The 24,555-nt window shown below is 42.3% G+C and overlaps 1 protein-coding gene across 1 annotated transcript in view; it reads right to left on the reverse strand.

Annotated features, from left to right (window-relative positions):
• Positions 1–24,555, reverse strand: part of skic8 (SKI8 subunit of superkiller complex) — a 36,954-nt gene that overhangs the window by 3,436 nt on the left and 8,963 nt on the right. The window contains exons 5-8 of the mRNA XM_080842277.1: positions 18,434–18,606; positions 10,253–10,401; positions 9,596–9,689; positions 3,560–3,653 (exon numbers count right to left, since the gene is read on the reverse strand). Of these exons, the coding sequence (XP_080698403.1) occupies positions 3,560–3,653; positions 9,596–9,689; positions 10,253–10,401; positions 18,434–18,606 (510 nt within the window). The remainder of the gene's footprint in view (positions 1–3,559; positions 3,654–9,595; positions 9,690–10,252; positions 10,402–18,433; positions 18,607–24,555) is intronic.

Genomic DNA, 24,555 nt, shown 5'->3' on the forward strand with positions numbered 1-24,555 from the left:
ATGATGTATTTTGGTGTTATAATAATAATTATAATAATACATTTTATTTGTATTGCACTTTACATTATACAAATCTCAAAGTGCTACATATACATATAAAACAACAATGAAAATTGAAAAAAGATACGTTTTTCAAAAACGTCGACTGTGGGGCAGACTGTGGGGCCTTGAGATGGTCAGGGAGGGCATTCCACAGTCTTGGGGCAGCAGAGGAGAAAGCCCGGTCACCCATGGTGCAGAGCTTGGTTCTGGTGGCTTGAAGGGTGTTTGCGGATGCAGAACTGAGGGAGCGTGAGGAGGTCTGGGGGGAGTGGAGTTCCCTGAGGTAGGGGGGAGCATGTCCGTATAGGCATTTGTGGGTGAGGAGGGAGACCTTGAACACTATTCTGAGTGGGAACGGGAGCCAGTGAAGTGCTTTCAGGGTGGGGGTGATGTGGTCGTGTTTACGCACCCTCATCAGGATCCTGGCAGCACTGTACTGGATATATTACAGTCTCTGTATGCTCTTGCCAGGGATCCCAATGAGGAGTGCGTTACAGTAGTCCAGTCTGGAGGAGACAAAGGCGTGGACAAGCTTCTCTGCATCTGCCAGGGTGAGTGATGGACGGAGTTTGGCAATGTTCCTGAGAGGATGGAATGAAACCTTGCAGAGGTGTTTGATGTGGGTGTCATAGGTCAATTGACCTGTCGCTAAGCGCCGCCCTTAGAACGCAGATGAACCAATGACATTCCAGCCTGAACTGGACTCGGACATCAGCTCCGATAACTCCATTGAAAACAACAGGGAGGAGACATGTTACAATAATTTAATGATCGATTGATGTTGCTTATGAAAAAAAAAAAACATGGTCAAACAATGTGCTTGGGGTACATGTAACACCGACAGTAGATATCCCGATAGGCTGCAGAATGGGGTATATTTCATCCCTTTCCCCAAGCCACAACGGGACAAAAACAAGTGTGTAATTGTGGTAATGTAGTTTCAACATAAATGGCCAAACGATGTGCATGGGGTAGATACAACACTGATACGAGTTATCGTGAGAAGATAGGCAATGGGGTATATTGTATCTCATTTCCTAAACGAAAACAAGACCAGTCCAAATATCTCTGGTGGATTAAGCTGTGTGACAGACCACACAGTGAACGCTACGTTCATTAGCTTTCTGCCATACTCTTGTTAGAATTCCCTTTGCTAAAGCAATCAACTAAGCCTACATGATAAAAGGCATAGGCCTACTCATTTTTCACAGTAGGCTACCTACCTGCTTACTTTCACCACTGATGTTATGCTAGGCTTAGGCAAGTTATCTCTGGTTCAAATTAGCTAACGTTAATGATTCAATAGCTGCGCTAGCGTAACTTTGTCAGTTATGGGACAGTTATTAAAAATCGGCCATTCTATGAAACAAACGATAGGTTTAATAATGGATTAACATGACAACGTGAACGAAACACACGCATGCCGGTAATTAACAAGGTTACATTAACAAGCTAGACAGTTAGGATATGGTTAGGACACTGTCCTGTCAGGGGCAGGTTCCTGCTAGTTAATTAACGTAGGTGTACATCTCGGTGCCTTCCAGATTAGTTAAATTAACTGAATGTGAATTCATTGTATCTTTCCCATGCGGTGCATGAACAATGCTGGTATTGGATGTATTTATCTGCAATCGCGATGACCGTGAGTTGAGGCTTCTCCCTGTTGCATTGAGCTCTGTAAATTCTCGCCTCAAATGTAAGCTTGTAATCCACCATATCGAGTTTTAAATTGTATACATATCCCTCCATTGCATAATTAAGTCCCTTTTGAAGGCTTCTAGGCGAAATCAGGTCCTTTTGTCTCCAAAAGTTGTCTAGAGCCTCTTGGGATATAGTTTTGTCACTGATAGCTGCCATTGTAAACTCTAGTCAGCTCTGAGAGTGTCCGATTTAGCAACTGTCACAATGGGGGGCGGGGCTTAGCGATAGGTCAATTCAGCATCCATTTTAACACCCAGGTTGGTAACTGATTTGGAAAGAGAGATGTTTTGGCCAGAGAAGGTAATGCTAGTGATGGTGGAAGAGCGGAGCTGATGTGGTGTGCCCACTAGTATGGCTTCCGTTTTCGAACTGTTCAGCTGTAGGAAGTTTACCTTCATCCACGCCTCAATCTCCTCCAAGCAGGTGGTCAGAGTGGATGTTGGCAGAGGTGCAGCAGAAGTGGGTGTTGTCCTTATGTAGAGCTGTGTGTCATCAGCATAGCAATGGTAGGAAATCCCATGCTTGCTGATGACATTGCCCAGGGGGAGCAGGTAGAGGGAGAAGAGGGTGGGGCCCAGCACAGAGCCTTGAGGGACGCCGCAGGTGACGTTGTGGGTGTAAGATTTTTCACTGCCCAAGTCGACGTGCTCAGTTCTGTCGGTTAGGTAAGAGGTGAACCAGTTTAGTACATTGTCTGAGAGCCCAATGGTGTATTGCCGGCGGTGGAGGAGGATGTTGTGATCCACTGTGTCAAAAGCAGCTGTTAGGTCCAGGAGGATGAGGAGAGATGGGGAGCCAGTGTCTGCTGCCATCAGGAGGTCATTGGTGACCCTGACCAGGGCTGTCTCTGTACTATGGCCAGTACGAAAACCTGACTGCAACTGACCAGGGCCTAGTTTCCCGAACGCTAAAAAGGACTTGAAATCGGTCGTAAGAGGGATATTGCAGAGCGGTTTCCCGACACCGCACTTACGGCTATGATGAGTCTACGATGTCGCCAAAATCCACGTAGGCCGTTAAGATACGTCGTTATCGGGAAACGAGGCCCTGACTCCAAGCCTTCTTTGGATTGAACTGAAAAAAGGCCTCTAGATTTCCAGTCTATAAGTTTGTATAAGTCTGTCCATCCTAAATGGGCATTCTAATAATCACCATCTTGCATGAACACATACCCAGACATACAGTGCATTCAGAATGTACTCAGACTTCACATTCTATGGTTTTCTTATGAGATCTTATATAGACAGGTGTGTGCCTTTCCTAATCAGAAGCAATCAACTAAATTGATCACAAGTGGACTCCAGTCAAGGTGTGGAAGCAAAGATCATCAAGAGACATGGGAGGCACCTGAGCTCCATCTCAAGTGTCAAGGGTCTGAATATTTATGGCAATGTGATGGACATGTGATGGACATTTTGCAGATTAAAGTCCTGTTTTCACATAATCATTATGGGGTTGAGTGTATATTGATGAGGGAAAAAAAATAATTTAAACGATTCTAACATAAGGCTGCACCGTTAAAAAAAAATTACGAAGTGAAGTCTGAATACCCTCAATGCATTGATTGTTAATTTTACCTTACGACTTACGATGTATATAGCCTTAGCTAACAAAGTTCGCTGTTTAACACCTGAAAGCACAACTGATATTATAAAGCTGTTTTGTCTCGCATAGTGGGGTTGAAACCTGCTGTGTGCATGAACATCACCTGTAACAAGGTGTGGCAGAATCTTTGTAAACTCAACCCAAAATGTCAAGTTTCCTTCAGAGAAAAACTCAAAGAACTCAAGTAGCCTATGAAATCAGTTCTACTTACACATCGTAAATCTTAATGTATCCATCATCTGAGGCGGTTACTAAGAGTTGGGAGTCTGGTGAGAATGTCAGGGATCTTATAGGCATGGCATGTCCTGAAGGGGTGAAACACATATTTACAAAAACACACATTAACAGAGACATTGATGCAACATTTAGCATTTGTTTCTTATCATTGTGTGTTACTGAAGACCATGTTGAACAAACAAGGCTCAAACAAGTCAGAGGGTCTGTCCAAAACTGAAGGCAGGTGCCTGCTGCCTTAAGCTGTCTAACGGGTCAGCTGCCATAGCAGCACCAGGGTACCGTCTACAAACTCTGATTCAGCAGCCTACCAAGCTAGCTACGCAGAACACCGTCGGCAAGATGGTGATAGGCGAGATCAAAGAGGTATGTCTTAATCGCATGTTTAAAGGTTTTCACCGTTAAGCCATTTAGGCCGTAAGGTGAACACGGTTTTCGTTTCAGCCCGTTCCACTCACTGGCATCTACACAATCTTTAGCTTATAAAAAAGAACGAGTCGTGGTTAGTTACCAAAAAAAAGTTCGTCGCTGATTTTCCAGTCGATTGTCTATATGGCTTTGTTTTATGCAGAACTAGAGACTTCAGAGCGTAATAAGATTTTTGTCGGGAGCCGTGCCACGGTTCGACACGTGATCATGCTACACCAATGAGAAGGCTGCATTTGTCAACAGAATGGAAAAATGGCGGCTCCCGTGTGGTTAGAAACATCGTTAAAGATAGAGGAAAACATCCGAACATCCTCAAAAGTGGGCTAAATTAATTCTAATTAGTGCTGTATAGATAGCCGCGTCCAAGAATAACAATGAGGCAAATATACGATAATGTTATTTTTATGTTAAGTCATTTACATAAAGTTTAACATACATGGGAATACCCATTACTGTGGATCTTACATGGACTGTGAACACCCACCGAAGAAATCAAGGCAAAGACTGTACTTCCTACATCAGCTGAGGAAGTTCAGCACCATCAGCTGTGTGTCCAGACAGCATCACTTGGTATGGGAACTGTACAGCCTGTGACTGCAGCACCGAATCATCAGAGCATCTCTCCATATTCTGCAGGAGACCTACAAGAAAAGACCTACCTACCAGCGCCCAAGGTATTGTAAAGGATTCCTAACATCCTGACCATGGACTTTTCAAAACACTGAGGTCAGGCAAACGTCTCTGCTGCTACAAGACCAGAACAGAGAGACTGAGGAGGAGCTTCTTTCCTCAAGCATTCCTTATCCTGAACACACACAATGATTTTAAAACATCAATTACACCTTTTTTCACACACTGCTCTTTAAACTCCCTCTTGCTATTTATGAAAAATATTTCTTGATCTTTCTTTCTTCACACTCGCACAGAAAAAACAGTAGTATTTTTATGTATGTGACAAATAAACCTCCATGTATCAATAAAAGGCAGTAATTGTAAATACCAATGACCATCTGTTTGTTCATTCATTCATTCATTCTTCCACAAATGAAAACAACACTAATGAACCATAAAAACACTCTTTATGAAACATGAAATATGATATATAAAACTGTACAAAACTGAATAAGAAATAACAGATTAGGGACACTCAGTCCTCACTGTTAGTGTCAGTGTCAGGACAGTTATCTTCCAGTTCCTACAGCAACGACATAGGTCAACTATGCAACACAATCCTGCAGAAAAACATCTGTCTGTCTCACAGGCACCTTTGCAGCCACAGTGTATCACATGCAAAACACTGTCAGGGGCCGGATTTCTAGTCATCCAGGTGACGTGCAAGTTCCCATTCTCTATTTGCCAACCATATCCAGCAGGTGATGGAGCACTTATATTATGTTTGAGACGGGACCTCATTATTGCAGCCTGGTAGTTTGCCCTTTTGCAGTGCTGATGGAGGGCATCAGTGGTAGGGGGAATGGATAATTCTGCCAAGGCTGATGATGTCATACAGAAAGCCTTGAACCTAGCTTTATTTACATTATCAGCAGCCGACTGATCATATAAGTGGCATACATACTGGCAAAGAAATGCAAATGTTGACTGCTCCAAGTTTAAGTTAGTACCTAAACTTTTAAAAGCCTTTAGGTACTCATCTTTCTCACATGCAACAGAAAATGTCTTTTTTGTCTCCTTTGCCATTAAAGGCACTTGTGGAGTCACACCCAGAAAATGTTTGAATTCCGATCAAGGCTGAAAACACACTGGTTCCAAGAGCTGATGACACCTTGGTAATGTCAATGATACATGTCCTGTTGCCAGTCCCTGTGAAAACATATAAAGTGAATGGCAAATCTGTCTGCACACTTACAGCAATGACTGCCACATCTGTAGATGCCAGACAGTGTAGCGGGTTGAAACGGAAACAGGGTTCACCTTACAGCCTATATGAGGATGTGTGTGAGTGTGAGTGTGCACACACTGGGCACCTTCACGAGGCTTCTCTCCAGTCTTCTCTTCCACACACACACACACACACACAAACAGAGTTGAAGACCTTGTAAATGTTTTCCCACATAGTATGTTTTTGCATATGAAAATGCCAGTGAAAATGCCTTTACATATTGTAAACATATAAAAGGTCAGGCACATTTATGTGGACCTTCCCTGCCATGTTCTATCAGGTGACGTTTTAAAGACCCAGCTTGTTTAGAAGTTTTTCCACATTGGCATGAGTATCAACATATGCATTTGAGAAGGGCAAACTTCACACTTCAGAATTCAAGCATTTACATGGCTTTTCTTCACTGTGCAACCGCTGATGGCATTTCAGACTTGATGTCCTAGTGTAGTGTTTCTCAACCACTGGGCCGTTGCACTTATCCTTATTACTACTGTATTTTGTGCTGTGTCTTACTGATATAATGTATTTAACCCTTATTTAATGTTAATCACAATTACAAACGAGGGTCTGACAGGGCTTACAATTAGGTGTGAGTGCTCCAGATCAATGAGGAAAAGTCAACCCCCTCGCTGGATTTCTAAAGTTGGGATGATTATTGTATTTCTGTAATGACTTCTTACAATGTTGCATGGAATTGTTTGTGTATCATCTAAGCCTATGATTTCTCATAGTTAAGATCACCTTAGCTGACGTAGGAAGTACAGTCTTTGCCTTGATTTCTTCGGTGTGCTGGGTGTTCACAGTCCATGTAAGATCGTCAGTAATGTGTATGCCCATGTATGTCAAACTTGATCTAAATGACTTAACATAAAAATAACATTATCGTATATTTGCCTCATTGTTCTTCTTGGACGCGGCTATGTATACAGCACTAATTAGAATTAATTTAGCCCAATTTTGAGGATGTTCAAGTGTTTTCCTCTATCTTTAACGATGTTTCTAACCGCACGGGAGCCGCCATTTTTCCATTCTGTTGTCAAAAAGCAGCCTTCTCATTGGTGTAGCATGATCACGTGTCGAACCGTGGCACGGCTCCCGACAAAAATCTTATTACGCTCTGAAGTCTCTAGTTCTGCATAAAACAAAGCCATATAGACAATCGACTGGAAAATCAGCGACGAACTTTTTTTTGGTAACTAACCACGACTCGTTCTTTTTTATAAGCTAAAGATTGTGTAGATGCCAGTGAGTGGAACGGGATTCATTTTCTAAAGCACTTTTCGTGCTTCACCTTGCGGCCTAATTCTAAGGTATTCTGGCAGAGTATTCCAAAGGCTGGGGGCATAGAAACTAAAAGTGGTTTCTCCATGTCTGTTTGTCCTGGCTTTTTAGGCATTGGAAGCACCATCATCCTGTTTCCACATGGTGGCACTATACTACTAGACATCCTTTTCACATGACCCTTCAACTCTTTCATATTGATACAGGTCTTTTCCAATCAACAAATGAATACAACAACCCAATTCATGGAGTGAAAAAGTATAAAAAATGCGTCCTGACATTGCGGATTCTAGCTACACTGCTTACATGCCCTGCAAGCATGATCAAACATGGCATGGACCCCTCTCCAAATGACTGTAAATGTCCAGGGTACATCAGAAGGTAAAACAAAGTAATTAAAATATATTGCAATATATATATGACTTCTGGCCATTTTCAATAGTGCCAAACTTCATAATAAACCCCAACAAGTGTGAAGGTATGCAACTTTGGTCCGGGTGAAAAACACCCAGATGCATGATTGAAACAAGCGGTGTTACACAATCATTTACAACCCTATTATTTGGCCCTAGAATGAAACAAGCGGTTTTCCATTTTTTGGTGGGTTCATTAATATGTTGATGAGCTCTGCTCTGATTGGCTGGTTTCCAGTGAGGCACCATGAAGGCTCACACAGAAGTATCATGTTGAAATAAATTGCTACAGCTGGTGAGGTGAACCATGGAGTATTAAGGCAATCCTATGTTTACTTCTAGGGTTAGGGTTTAGGCAACCCTATGTTTGATTCTGTGGTTAGGGTTAGGGTTTAGACAAACTTTTGTTTGATCAGAGGATCAAATACAGTGCCCTCCACAATTATTGGCACCCCTAGTGAATATGAGCTAAACAGGCTACACAAAATATGTCTGCTGTTTATCCTCTTGGTCTTTCACTCAAAATATTCACAAAAATCTTACCTTTTCATTGAAGTAAAATTATTGAAAGAAAAACTAAAACAGTTGACATTGAATACATATTTTCCCCCAAAACATGTGTTGTGCTGCACAAATCAAGATATGGACACAAGAAAATCTCTAAACACTTGAAAAAACCGATTTCCACTATCATGGAAATAATTTAAAGGTTTAAAGCAACTGGAGATGTTAAGAATCAGCCTGGAAGAGGACGTGTCTGTACATTGACCCCACGTACCGTGAGGAGGATGGTTGGACTGGCAAAACAATCTCCAAGGATCACAGCTGGAGAATTGTAGAGGTTAGTTGAGTCTTTGGGTCAGAAAGTCTCCAAAACTACCATCAGACACCACCCACATCACCACAAGTTGTTTTGGAGGGTTGCCAGAAAAAAGCCTCTGCTGTCAATCAACAACAAACTAAAGCGCATACAGTTTGCCAAATGTAAGTCAGACTTTCAATGGGACCGAGTTATATGGTCAGATGAGACCAAAAAAAAAGCTTTTTGGCAACAAACATCAAAGGTGGGTTTGGCGTAGACAGAAAGATAGCCATACAGAAAAGCACCATATACCCAATGTGAAGTATGGTGGCGGATCTTGGCCCTGGACATCTTGTTAGGATACATGGTATCATGGACTCCATGAAATACCAGCAGTTATTAAATGAAAACCTAACAGCCCCCTCCAGTAATCTTAAAATGGGCCGTGGTTGGACCTTCCAGCAGGACAATGATCCGAAGCACACCTTAAAATCAAAATAAAAATGGTTCATCGACGCAGAATAAAGGTTTTGCCATGGCCATCACAGTCCCCTGACCTAAGAAAATCTGTGGGATGAGCTGAAGCCGAGTCTACAAACGTTGACCTCAGAATCTGGAGAGATACTACATGTAGGAATGGTCTCAGATCCCGTGCCATGTGTTCACCAACCTCATCACGCATTATAGGAGAAGACTCAGAGATGTTATCTTGGCAAATGGAGGCTGCACAAAACATTTAATCAAGGGGTGCCAATAATTGTGGCACATATGTTATGGGGGAAAATATTTATTTGGTGTCAACTGTTTTTTTTCTTTAAATCATTTTACTTCAATGAACAGGTAAGATTTGTGTGAATATTTTGAGTGAAAGACCAAGAGGATAAACAGCAAAGACATACTTTTTCATAGCCTGTTTTGCTCATAATCACTAGGGGTGCCAATAATTGTGGAGGGCACTGTATGTTGAGCAGCCAGTTGCTCCATTTTTGTCATGTAACTGTACTTGTTGATTTTAGATTTGTAACAAGAACATTGCATGACGAAGCACCAAAAAAATAAAATTAATCAATCAGCTCATTATTGTCTTTGTAATCAATCAAATCAATCAATCAGCTCATTAATGTGTTGTTTATAATGAATCAAATCAATCATCAGATCATTATTGTGTTGTTTGTAAAATAAACATACCTTCAAGCGTATGGAGCAGCTTTCCCGTTGCAATATCAAAGATGTTAATGATCCCATCTATGGCTCCACTTGCTAAGTACTTTCCATCAGGGCTCTGAAAAGAATACCACAACCCAAAACAAGTAACAATGATGAATTATTATTAACACCCCGGTCAGCATCTCTAACGCTCTGTGATAGTGTGACCATGTACAGATCATATGAGATCTATCATCATTTAGAACTTACATACTAGAAAATCAACACACTGTACATTGTGGCAATGGTTCATACATACAGTGCCTTGCAAAGCATCCAATCCCCCTGAAGGTTATCACTCATTTTCCCAATCTGTTTATTTATTGTGAACATTTATACTCTAGTATTTCCAAAGGCAAAATAAGTAATTTATCTACCCACATTAATACATTGAAGTTGGCTGCATTGTTGGCGATGCCGAGAACAATTTGATCAATTTTGTCTAGAATCTTAAACCCAATCCTCACACCACATTATCCCACCAACGCGATAATAGCATCATATGAACTCCAGCCAATGTCTGGAAAATCAGGTCCAGACATTGTCCAAGGTTTTTTTTTTGAAAACCTAATCATAATATAGTCTCATGACAACACTATTTAGCATAACAAATGAGAAAGTAGTAGTCTTAGGACTTACGTATGCTATGCTTAAAATAAATTTGCCTCTGGTGTCTAAAGAGTGTTCTTTCTTTCCACTTTCAACACCAAAAATGTTGACCTTCCCAAGATGGCTTCCTGTGGCGATGTACTTTGAGTCAGGAGAGAAGGCTACGCTCCATGCATCCACTGCAAACACACAAGGGTGGCACAAATCAAACGGCAGACAAAATAAGGCTTGCTCAATCATTAACATATTAGCATTGAGGTCTCCATCCAGCTGAAGATGGAATTGTGCATTGTGCGGGAGTAGAGACCGGATGGTACTACCCCGGTAGGGCTTGGAGGTTACTGCAATAAGTTTACTTGTGCGTCATCAATGTGCGTCTCCTTTGGGCTAGAGCAACGCTGGCGTCTACTTTGTTGACTGCCGCTTCTGTCCCAATAGTTCGTGTTTTGTTAGTCGTTAGTCGTTTTAGTGTTTTGTTTTGTTCCCGTCTACATATCCGTCTCCATATCCGTATTCCTTCAACTTCATCGGTAATTGCTCCACCCGTCTTTCACTCTTCTCCTCCCTCACTCCTGGACCATTTACTGCGCTAGCCAGCTAGCTAGCAGCTGGACTAACTCTCCATCTCCGGACCCACCTCATCACTGGACTCATCTATTTTCTCCCGGCTTCGAGTGTGTGGACTGCGTGATCTGGGCTCGGGTGAGTACGTTTGTGTGTGTTCGTGGTGGTGATTGTGTAAGCCCCGGCCGACTGTTGCGTGCGTTTAAAAAATCTAAACAACAACAACACAGTTGTCTGGCTATCTTGCTGGCGCTCTTAGAGGGAGCCTCCACTCCCTCTCAGCTCGCCTGCTACAGCCTGCTGAGGCCCGCCATGGCATTGCGGGTCCTCCCTGCCGTGCAGACATGGTCTGGGGTAACCAGCGCCACCCACTCCACCTACTTCAACACCCGGTCCACTGCCGCTTTCCCTCAACTCCATGCCCACCAGCTTCTAGCCACCGCCAGTTTACTAAACGGATTATTCTCATCTGCTGCTACGCTACATCTCCTCCTTGGACAGATTACCACTACGCCACCAACTTCTCGTCCACTCACCTACACTGCTGCTGACCTTCACCTCCTCAACCGCAACTACCGTCTCCCAGCTGCTGCTGCCTCTGCAGCTAGCTCAGCTGGGATCCTTCGCTGGCGCCGTTCCATCCACCGGCGCTCTGGGCTCTCTCACAACCATCACTCCAAAGATGACTCACCAATCCCCTCACTCTGGACTAGTCTTCGCCCCCCCGTCGCCCCCACCAGCCGCACTGCCAACCTCAGCAACCTCCGCCACCCCACCCCTGCGCCCCCATCCATCTCCCTTGCACTGCTGAACTGCCGTTCCCTCTCCAACAAATCACCTATTATACTTGAACTGCTACTTGACAACAACATCGACCTGCTTTTCCTCTGTGAAACGTGGCAACAGCCCCTGGACTTCTACGCTCTCAACCAAGCCACTCCATCCAACTACAGTTACACTGCCAAACCCCGCCTCTCCGGGCGTGGGGGAGGTCTTGCTGTCATACACAAAAAATCTACATCCATCATTGAACTGAACCTCAACCTTCCATCCATCTCATCATTTGAATACCTCGCTCTCTCCCTCCCCAATTCTATCACCGTCATTCTAATCTACCGTCCCCCAAAGCCCCACCCCTCTTTTCTCACTGACATGTCTGACCTCCTCACCATCGCATCCTCTCTCTCTTCCCGCCTCCTACTCACTGGTGACTTCAACATCCACATCGACTGCCCTAACGCCTCACTGACGTCTGACTTCCTCTCTCTCCTGGACTGCTTCCACCTCGCCCAATACATCGACTTCCCCACCCATACCAAAGGCCACACTCTGGACTTAGTTTGTTCCTCTCTCCTACCCATATCCAACCCCCACCCCCTCCCCTTCCCACTCTCTGATCATCTCTGCATCCTTTTCTCCGCCCCCCTATCCTCGCCCCACAACCCCTTAAAACGCACCATTACCTACCGCAACATCAAGTCAGTCAACCCCCTCACGCTCTCCCAGCTCATATCCTCTGCTTCCCCCCCTGACTCCGCCCCCTCTTCCCCCGATGACTATGCTGCCATGCTAAACACCACCCTCTCCGACTCCCTCGATTCTCTTGCCCCCTGGAAAACTTCCTCTGTCTCATACACCAACCCTGCCCCCTGGTACACCCCTGAACTCCGCAACATGAAGCAGACGGGCCGCCAACTGGAACGACTCCTCAAAAAAACCCGCCTCACTGTCCACGCCGAAGCCTACAAGCAACACATCTCCTCCTACCGTGATGCTCTCCAAGCCGCCAAAACTGCCCACCTCTCCACCCTCATCAGCAGCTCTCACCGGAACCCCCGCACCCTGTTCGCCACCGTCAACAAGCTGCTCCAGCCACTGGACACCACACCACCCTCCTCCCCTGACCTCTACAACTCTTTCCTTCTTGCCTTCAATGACAACATCTCCAAAATCAACAGCTCCCTGACTGCCGTCGCCATCAACACTATCACCCCCCCCACCCCTGACCCCCCCCCTCCCCCTGACCACCCACCCTCCCCTCCCCTCACCGCCTTTTCCCCTGTTGACTCCTCTCACATCTTAGACATCATCACTGCCTCTAAAACCACCACCTGCTCTCTTGACCCCCTCCCAACGACCCTAACCAAGGCCTGCCTCCCTGCTCTCATCGCCCACCTCACCACCCTTTTCAATCAGTCTCTATCCCTTGGCCATGTTCCTTCCATTTACAAACTGGCCTCCATCACCCCCATCCTCAAAAAACCCACCCTCGACCCCGCCAACCTCTCCAATTACCGCCCCATCTCCAACCTGCCGTTCCTCTCCAAAACACTTGAACGCATCGTCGCCGCCCAACTCCACACCCACCTCCAGTCAAACAACCTCTACGAACCCCTCCAATCTGGTTTCCGTCCACTTCACAGCACTGAAACAGCCCTGGTCAAAGTACTCAATGATCTCCTCACCTCTGCAGACTCCGGTGCCCTCAACATCCTGTTACTACTAGACCTCAGCGCAGCCTTTGACACTATAAACCATTCCATCCTGCTACAAAGGCTGCGCCAACTGGGTGTTGAGGGCTCTGCACTCGACTGGCTCACATCTTACCTCACAAACAGGCAACAGTTCATCTCCCTCTCCGGTCACTCATCACCTCTGCAGACTCCGGTGCCCTCAACATCCTGTTACTACTAGACCTCAGCGCAGCCTTTGACACTATAAACCATTCCATCCTGCTACAAAGGCTGCGCCAACTGGGTGTTGAGGGCTCTGCACTCGACTGGCTCACATCTTACCTCACAAACAGGCAACAGTTCATCTCCCTCTCCGGTCACTCATCCACCCTCTCCCCAGTTACGCAGGGGGTCCCCCAGGGATCAGTCCTCGGCCCCCTCCTCTTCATCTGCTACCTCTTCCCCCTTGGTCACATCCTCCGCCAACTCAACCTGGACTTCCACTGCTACGCCGATGACACCCAGATATACATCACCACCAAATCCCTCCAAAATCCTCCCCTCACCCACATCGAAACTTGCATCTCCACAATAAAAACTTGGCTTACTCACAACTTCCTCAAACTGAACAGTGACAAAACTGAGCTCCTCCTCATTGGCACCAAATCCACTCTCAATAAAACTGGTCCCATTTCACTCACCATCGACTCCTCAACCATCACCCCCTCCACCCAGGTACGCAATCTCGGTGTCATCATGGACCCCACCCTTACCTTCACTCCCCATGTCAGCCACATCATCAAGACCTCATATTTCCACCTCCGCCGCATCGCCAAAATCAGACACTGCCTCCCCCCCCCTGCTGCTGAATCCCTCATCCATGCCTTCATCTCCTCTCGACTTGACTACTGCAACTCCCTCCTTACTGGCATCTCCTCCCATTCCCTCCATAGACTCCAAATGGTCCAAAACTCTGCTGCCCGCCTCCTCACCCACACCCGGTCCCGTGAACACATCACTCCTGTTCTCCACTCTCTCCACTGGCTCCCCATCAAGCAGCGCATCAACTTTAAAATACTCCTCCTCACCTTCAAAGCTCTTCACCACCTAGCCCCCCCCTACCTGTCTGACCTCCTCCTCCCCCACCGCCCCTCCCGAGCCACCCGTTCCTCCTCCACTTTCACCCTGACTACACCAACATCCCGATTAAAAACTTTTGGCGACAGAGCATTCTCACGCACTGCACCCCGACTCTGGAATTCCCTCCCCCAATCTGTTCGCCACTCTCCCTCACTCACAACATTCAAGTCCCGTCTCAAAACGTACCTCTTCACCCAAGCCTATGATCTTCCCTATCCCTAGCCACCATTACCCAACTGCCTACACTTCTACCCCCTGTTACATCTCCAAACTCTGTTTTCTTTTTGTGCTGTGTATGCTTGTGTTGTCCCCCCCTGTCTGTAATACCCCCCCCCCCCTTTCTTTGCCTGTAAATGTAAATGTCTCCTGCTTGTACTGTCCCCCCTGTCTGTACTACCCCCCCCCCCCCCCCCTCCTCTATGACTCTGTAATCTGCGACTTTGGGCGCAATACAAAATAAAGATATTATTATTATTATTATTGCCTTCTCCATTGTGAGTGTTTAACTTGAATGGGTGCTTGTGTGTGTGTTTGAAATTCATGTGAATGGCTGCAACAAATTCTCAATTTTCAAATTTCACAGTTTGAGCTGTTCTTACGATACTGCAATATGAGAATAATACTGTTATAACTTAAACATGCTTAGTTGAGATAAGGTTTCTGTGTACTGTGCGCATGATTCACTTCCTTGTTCTAACGAGTAACATATCAGGACTATGGGCACTTCCCTCAGGCAGACATGAGCCACAGTCTAACATACATAGCCTAAACAGTAGCAGGAAAGGCTGCTGACATACATAATTGAGACCATCGGATGGAGCATGCAATGACAATAATATGATGACAGAGGGAAGCAAATAGTATATATTGAATCCCTTCGCTCCACAGAGCTTTGGATCGGTTGCTTGACCCTTTTTAGTGCTTGTAACTTTCCCCAGTGCCAGAAATAAAAGCTGCGGTCTCACACCCGTGTTACCTGAAGGTTTACCAAACGTGGACCAAGAGGGTTTCTACCCATTGGAAGTTTTAAACTATCCTAGCTTTCTCTAGCTAAGGGAACAGTTTGCAGCTGCTAGTGTGTGTTAATATGTTAATATGTGTGAATATAAACTTGTGATAAAAGCTGCACAGGCACCCTGAGGGTTTCCAACTTTTCCTGTTATAATTATGAGGAGACTGTAACATCATCTAGATAACTATCATTTCATGTAATTCAACTCTGCCATTTAAACCGTTTAAGATTTTTTAATGCTAGCTAGCACAGATGGATAATTTGTTGTGTTTGGAATTGAAGAACTAAATTATTATGTCAACTTGTCGGTCCGGTGGGTCGCTGTTAAAGCAAGACACAGGGGGGAGAGACAACAAGAGAGAGAGGACAGAGCACAAGAGACAGAAGACAGAAGACAGATCACAAGAGACAGGGGACAGAGCACAAGAGGCAGAAGAGACAGAAGAGAGAGAAGAGAGAGAACACAAGAGACAGAAGACAGATCACAAGAGACAGGGGACAGAGCACAAGAGGCAGAAGAGACAGAAGAGAGAGAAGAGAGAGAACACAAGAGACAGAAGAGAGAGAACACAAGAGACAGAAGAGAGAGAAGAGAGAGAACACAAGAGACAGAAGACAGATCACAAGAGACAGGGGACAGAGCACAAGAGGCAGAAGAGACAGAAGAGAGAGAAGAGAGAGAACACAAGAGACAGAAGAGAGAGAACACAAGAGACAGAAGAGAGAGAAGAGAGAGAACACAAGAGACAGGGGACAGAGCACAAGAGACAGGGGACAGAGCACAAGAGACAGGGGACAGAGCACAAGAGACAGGGGACAAATACACAAGAGAGAGAGGAGAGAGAACACAAGAGACAGGGCACAAGAGACGGAAGACAAAAGGGCAGCAGTTGGCTGTTCCTCTAAACATTTGAACCTTTTGAAAGTCTTAGAAGTTCCCGCAGCTGAAAGATTGTTTTTGAATGCCGACAAGGATGTGTTAACTACAAGGGAATCAAAGAGAGATTCATCTATCATCCTATAATACAGGTTTGCCCCTGCTTCCTGGCAGAATCATTCAGGCATGATGGCCCACTCTTCCAATTTTCAGCTGCAGAAGCATAATTGCAAAAGGGTTTTCTAATGATGGATGAACCTTTTTAAATATGAGAATGTAGGATGGCTAACGGAAGATGATGTAAATATTCAAATCAAAATCAGATCTTTCCAGCTGTAACGATCCTTAACTAAATTAATTCAATTAATGTCTACGGTATGGATCTGCATATATCCATTTTCTGTTTCAGTTTAATATTTTATGATTGGCTTTCAAAACGTTTTAAATGTATTAAATAGGGCTGGGCAACGATCAAAATGTTTAATCGTGATTAATCGCATGATTTCCCTGATTAATCGCATTTGTATACGCAAAATCCAACAATGAATTCAAAAGTAATGTACAGTGCACATTAATGTTATCCTGTTCGTTATGAAAAAAAAAAAACTGGCCACAAAATCCTGAGCCACAATCATATCATTAAAACAGGCAATTTCTGAGGTAACAGCAGAAACATTTTACTTTCATCAGGGAGCAGCATAACCAGCCTATATTCAGTACCAAATGTCCCTGTTAGAGTGAGAAACCAAAAAACACTTTCAGTGCAGTTTGTCAATTCCTAGAACTTGACACTGTTTTTTTAAATGTACTGCCATATGAACTAAAGTGCCATTGCATTTGTTGTGAAAACACCAGCATCAGCATTTGTATCTAGTAGCAGTTACTACTACAGAATTATTACTTGTTTAAACTAAACATGTAATGATTCAAATTATTTTATTAAATTAGTAATATTCCTATTTTAAAAGTATACATACATCTCATGTTGCCATTCTGTATGCTGAGTATAATGATTTAACATAAATACCTTGTGCGTGTGTATTCATTGCACCTATCTGTTCTGTTTAATGTTATTTTTATATGAAAACCCATGGTTATAATTATAATTGTTCATAAGTTAGCAGTGTCATAACTACATTTCTGACGTTTATAACAAACTGCCAAACCGCTTAAAAATTGGTTGAAAATTGAGCAAGTTATCGTTATTTAAAAAGTACAAGTACCACTACCAACACAATGTTACGTGAGCGAGCTGACTGTGGCAAGATGGCCGCCAAGTGCGGACGTTCAACTCCGTTGGCCGGCAACGCGACGAGACATCTGTATATATACAGCCGCGGAAAAAATTAAGAGTTTTTCTTTTTTTACTATTTATTGGTATGTGTTTGAGTAAAATTAACACTTTTGTTTCATCCTATAAACTACAGACAACATTTCTACTGAATTTCAAATAAAAATACTGTCATTTAGAACATTATTTGCAGAAAAATGACAATTGGTCAAAATAACAAAAAAGATGCGCCGTTTCCAGATATTGATTTCTGATCTCTTCCTAAGTTAAAGCATTAGTATTGTGTAGTTTAAGAATGAATATGAACTTGTTTTCTTTGCATTATTCGAGATCTGAAAACATTCCATATATTTTGCTATTTTGACCAATCGTCATTTTTCTGCAAATAAATGCTGTAAATGACAATATTTTTATTTGAAATTTGGTAGAAATGTTGTCAGTAATTTATTGAATAAAACTAAAATGTTAACTTTACTTTAACTCATACCAATACATAGTGAAACCAGAGAAACTGATAATTTTGAAGTGGTCTCTTAATTTTTTCCGCGGCTGTATATATGGTTTATCCGTTTCCGGTTTTGCGGCAGACTTTTACAAAATAAAAGCCTTTGAGCAAAATAATAAAACCTGTGCTAACGCGCGATTAAATAATTGTCGGCGTTAAATAATTGATGAATTAACGCAAGATTAACGCGTTAACTTGCCCAGCCCTAGTATTAAATGAATGTTTCTGTTATTTAATTTTTTTTCAACGGTGGTGTGCATACACACACATCTACATTCATGTATACATCTGCATACATACACGCATACAAATCTGAAATATGTTAGCTTTATGCAAACACAATCTCCAACATAGAAATAACAGAATTACCTGGCCCAGCATCCATAGACTTGATCTGCTTTCCTGTCTCCAGATCCCAGAGTCGAATGTGGGCATCCAATGAGCTGGACGCAGCAATGGCACCATTGTGACTGATGTCTACGGACACCACTCCCAGCTGATGACCCTCCATAGTCCATTGGAGCTCAAGTTTCTCATCTGACCTGCCAGTGTTAATACAAATTAATAGGTTTTCATGTTACATATTTCTCCAATCTCACCCATCGCTCTCCATTCCTACTTAAGACAGATATAGACCATAAAATCCCTAAGGCCATTCCTACTTTAACCTTCTAAAACAGCGAACACGGCAAGAGGCTGATCTCTAGTTGGCCAAATAATACATTAATTCACACTGCTTTCAAGACTTTTACCAAACCAAACTTAACTTTTTACAACGTTTGCATGACAATATAAATAACAGATAGCTAGAAGATTGTGTGAAAGGCAGATAAGATGAGGGGAATTTTGTTTTGTTTTTCTCCAAAAAGGTTAATAGAAGGGTCTGGATTTTATCTTTATTAATAGATGTTTATGTAAGTCAGGCATGAAAACGGGTCAGGGGTGAAAAAGGTGAGGAGGACATTAGGCCTACCCCTCTAGGGGGGTCCGGGGGCATGCTCCCCCATAAGCAAAATTTAAATATTCCATATTTTAAAGCATCAATCAGATGCATTTTGAGATGCTGTTTTTCCAACCTGGGGAGAGCTGGAGAAACTTAACTTTAGCCATGAGTCAAAAATGATTATGGCCTCCTTACTAAGTATTATGCAAGCCATTTCATGCCAGCCTGTCACTGGGTCTAACATTTACAGTATATGAGGCACAATGTGGTAAGGGCACCACAAATGGCTTAATGCATAACCCCCACAAGAGATGTTGGACATGCTGTAACTTAACTGGTCTACTCTTTCATCATGATTGACAGCCTATACAATGTTATGTAACTCAGATTTCAATACATTTTATTGGCAAGGCCCTTCGGGTTCAATTTGGCAGGTGCTTTGCATGTGGTCAATTCCCCACTCACAGCCATATCATCCAGTTATTCAACATAATAAATAAGCAGCGAAGAAAACAATACAATCATATTTTCTTGACAAGAATTCCATAAATGAAAAGAGATCTTTACATTTTGCATCATTAAGCACTTCTCAAGAATATATACAGTGTATACAGTACCAGTCAAAAGTTGACACACCTTTAATTATTTTGAGAAATGTTGTTATTTTCTACATTGTTGATTAATACTGAACTAGTGCAGTGCCCGTAGGAATTATGCATTCTGTAGTGTTAGCAGACGTCGGTGTAGCTGTTGGGTAGTGTAATAGCAAGACATATTTGCACTCCACATAGGTACAGGTTACACTGAAGTATTATTGTGATGCATGTTTCCTTTTCATTAAGAAATGTTTTAATGTTGTATAGCCTTTTTTGGATATATACCAACAAATAAAGTTTGAGATTATGTAGTGGATGCAGTTGAATATAGATGTTAAAGTTGCTGTCTAAACTATAAACTAAATGTCATAAAGAAAGAAATTCTTTAAAATGAAGTTACGGTTGAAATAGGATCACTTCTTTTATGCAGAATTATGCATTCTGTAGTGTTAGCAGACGTCGGTGTAGCTGTTGGGTAGTGTAATAGCAAGACATATTTGCACTCCACATAGGTACAGGTTACACTGAAGTATTATTGTGATGCATGTTTCCTTTTCATTAAGAAATGTTTTAATGTTATATAGCCTTTTTTGGATATATACCAACAAATAAAGTTTGAGATTATGTAGTGGATGCAGTTGAATATAGATGTTAAAGTTGCTGTCTAAACTATAAACTAAATGTCATAAAGAAAGAAATTATTTAAAATGAAGTTACGGTTGAAAAAGGATCACTTCTTTATTGTAAGAGTAAGTGTAGGGTAAGAATGGTCATGCAGTTGGACTCAAATGTAGGTTCATTTTATTGAATGTATGTACTGTACTGTACTGTGTGACTTCGATGATGCTAGCTTTGACAGCCCACTCTCAGACAGATCGTAATCTAATTATGTCCTTACAATGGGAACACAGTTTAAATACTCTGACTGGAGATGGCGTTACTAATCTCATAAGTAACGTAACTACCGTCAGGGAGATACGCCTGTCACAGACAGACAGACACACAGATATTTCTGGATTTATAGATAGATACATTTAAACTACGAAAGAACACATAAAGAATGATGCACTAAACAAAACAAGTGTTATCTACCATGTAGAAAATAATAAAAGTAAAGAAAAAACTTCTCTAAAAATGAGAAGTTGTGTCCAAACTTTTGACTGGTACTGCAAATATATATATAGGCCTATATATATTGGCCTTTTTGAGCAGAGCACAACTGAAGCCTTCCATGTGACTTTGCAGCCATGCTGCTCACCTTTCTTGTCACCAAAGTGCTTATCATGTCAGTGCTCAGGGTTGCTCTGTATTGGGTCTTGTTTATGGTAACAAGGCTGAAAACGTCATCCGACGTCATGATTTGTTTTATACCTGCAAGGCTTGTAGGTTGACTGGCTGCAATAGTAGGAATTATTTGCTACGTTAGCAAAGACTATTGCAATGGTCACTTTGCCCCAACAGAGCGATTCAAAGTTAGAACAGGGAGTCTCCGTGGCGTTTGAGTTAACGTTACTGCAGCTAAATTAGCCTACTCCATCAGTTATTCACACCGTAGCCGTCTCGTAACCAGGCTAATCACATCATATGCTTGCTACTACGGCTAACTTTTTTATACAAATGTATCTGAAGGTTATACCCCTTGAAATGAATCATCTCATTAAGTTACCGAACACAACGTTTTATATGCTTACATTACGGTCACATTTATGTGCTTGATTATTACTCCCCCACTTCCCATTGTACCTCCGAATTGTCAGTGACCAGACGTCATCTTTTACCCGGGCATGTTCTCCTTTCGAGACCTAAAAAATGCGTCCAGCAGGGATTCCAAAATTGTCCGGAATTTAGCCTCGTCGGATATTAGTGTTTCTCTGGGTCTTTCACAAATGAGTTATTACGTCCTTATACGTTTTGGAAAGGATATCTTACGTTCCACCTTCTTGCGCGAGCTCTGACTGTAGACAGAACTGTCATTGATCAACCGCTTTCCCAGTGTTGCCAGATATAATTTATTACAGTGCATGAAATGCCCTGTATTGTTATTCCTATGCTGCTTATTACAGTACATGAAATTCCCTGTATTGTTATTCCTAGGCTTCTTATTCTTCTTATTACAGTGCATGAAATACCCTGTATTGTTATTCCTAGGCTTCTTCTTCTTATTATTATTATTACAGTGCATGAAATGCACTGTATTGTTATTCCTAGGCTTCTTCTTCTTCTTCTTCTTATTCTTCTCACCTTTTTCTGCAATTAATTCAGCTCGAACCGCTTAACTTAAAAACTTCGTTCAAACTTTGTCGCGTAGGTCTTGTAAAGGTCACTTATGCTATGTATTTTTTACTTTTTTAAACTTCATACTTTTTAAGATATTAAAGAAAAACTAAAACAAATTTTCCCATTGACTTACATTGGGCCATTATGACATCATAATAGGGTCATTAAACTGGCTTGCACCTGTGCTTCACTTACACCTGCGCCAAGGTTCCAAGGCTCCTCTTCTCTCTGTCCCTCTCCATTCAACTGTATAACTAGGAATATTAAGAGACACCTTCCATACTCTACTTTTTTTCCCCTCACACTCAATCTCTCTCTCTCAATATTTTCCCTCTTCACTCTCTCTTTACTGTCTTTATCAAGAGCCACGCTTGTTCTCTCTTCTCTCCTCTCTTCTTTCTTAATTCCACTCTTCCTTCCTTTCTTCCACTCTTCTTTCCTTTCTTTTTACCTTCTTCCACTCTTCTTTCCTTCTTCCACTCTTTCCTTCTTTTACTCTTCTTTCCTTTCTTCTTTCACTCTTCTTTCTTTTCTTCCACTCTTCTTCCCTCTTCTTTCCTTCTTCCACTCTTCTTTCCTTCTTTCACCCTTCTTTCCTTCTTCCACTCTTCTTTCCTTCTTTCACTCTTCTTTCTTTTATTCTTTTCTGATTTCCTGATTAATGACATCATTAAACTGGCTTGCACCTGTGCTTCACCGACACCTGCGGCAAGCCTCCAAGGGTCCTCTTCTCTCTGTACCTCTCCATTCAACTGTATAACTAGGAATATTAATAGACACCTTCCATACTCTACTTTTTTTCTCTCTCTCCTTCTTTCTCTCTATCACTCTCACTCTGCTTTCTCTCACACTCCATCTCTCTGCTTCACTCTTTTTTTCTCCTTCTTTCAATATTTTCACTCTCTCTTTACTGTCTCTCTTTTCTACTTTGTTTCTTCCTCTCTTCTTTCCTTTCTTCTGTCCTTCTTTCTACTCTTCTTTACTTTCTTCTTTCCTTCTTCCACTCTTTTCCTTTCTTCTTCCACTCTTCTTACCTTTTTCTTTTCTTCTTTCCTTCTTCAGCTCTTCTTCCCTTCTTCCACTGTTCTTCTCTTTCTTCACTCTTCTTTCCTTCTTCCACTCTTCTTTCCTTTCTTCTTTCCTTCTTCCACTCTAATTTCCTTTCTTCACTCTTCTTTCCTTTCTTCTTCCCTTCTTCCACTCTTCTTTCTTTCTTCCACTCTTCTTTCCTTTCTTCACTCTTCTTTTCTTTCTTCTTTCCTTCTTTCACTTTTCTTTTCTTTTATTCGTTCTTTCTTAACTTTTGCATTTCATGCACTGGTATTTCCTTCAGGAAATGTATTTTCTAGTTACAGTGCATGAAATGCCCTGTATTGTTATTCCTAGGCATTTTCTTCTTCTTCTTCTTCTTCTTCTTATTCTTGTTACCTTTTTCTGCGATTAATTCAGCTCGAACCGCTTAACTTACAAACTTCGTTCAAACTTTGTCGCGTAGGTCTTGTGAAGGACACTTATGCTATGTATTTTTCACTTTTCTAAACTTTCTACTTTTTAAGATATTAAATAAAAACTAATCTAAATTTTCCCATTGACTTACATTGGGCCATTATGACATCATAATAGGGTCTTTAAACTGGCTTGCACCTGTGCTTCACTGACACCTGCACCAAATCCAAGGAACCTCTTCTCTGTCCCTCTCAATTTAACTGTATAACTAGGAATATTAATAGACACCTTCCATACTCTACTTTTTTTTTCTCTCTCTATCACTCTCACTCTACTTTCTCTCACACTCCATCTCTCTGCTTCACTCTTTTTTTCTCCTTCTTTCTGTCTTTATCCTTACTTTGTTTCTTCCTCTCTTCTTTCCTTCTTCCACTCTTCTTTACTTTCTTCTTTCCTTCGGCCACTCTTCTTTCCTTTCTTCTTCCCTTCTTCCACTCTTCTTTCCTTCTTCCACTCTTCTTTCCTTTCTTCTTCCCTTCTTCCACTCTTCTTTCTTTCTTTAACCCTTCTTTTCTTTCTTCTTTCCTTTTTTCACCCTTCTTTCTTTTCTTCGACTCTTCTTCCCTTCTTTTCTTTCTTCACTCTTCTTTCCTTCTTCCACTCTTCTTTCCTTCTTCCACTCTTCTTTCCTTTCTTCTTCCCTTCTTCCACTCTTCTTTCCTACTTCCACTCTTCTTTCCTTCTTCCACTCTTCTTTCCTTTCTTCTTCCCTTCTTCCACTCTTCTTTCCTTCTTCCACTCTTCTTTCCTTCTTCCACTCTTCTTTTCTTCTTTCCTTCTTCCCCTCTAATTTCCTTCTTCCACTCTTCTTTCCTTTCTTCTTCCCTTCTTCCACTCTTCTTTCTTTCACTCTTCTTTTATTTCTTCTTTCCTTCTTTCACTCTTCTTTCCTTCTTCGACTCTTCTTCCCTTCTTCCACTCTTCTTTCCTTTCTTCACTCTTCTTGCCTTTCTACTTTCCTTCTTCCACTCTTCTTTCCTTCTTTTACTGTTCTTTTCTTTCTTCCTTCCTTCTTTCACTTTTCTTTTCTTCGTTCTTTCTTAACTTTTGCATTTCATGCACTGGTATTTCCTTCAGTAAAAGGCATTTTCTAGTTATCTTTACAATCTGGCAGCACTGAGCACCTTGCCGCCGCCGCCACCACTAGGTGCATGCTTACAATAGTACAT

The sequence above is a fragment of the Sprattus sprattus genome (assembly GCF_963457725.1).
Source record: "Sprattus sprattus genome assembly, chromosome: 7".
Classification (NCBI taxonomy): Eukaryota; Metazoa; Chordata; class Actinopteri; order Clupeiformes; family Clupeidae; genus Sprattus; species Sprattus sprattus.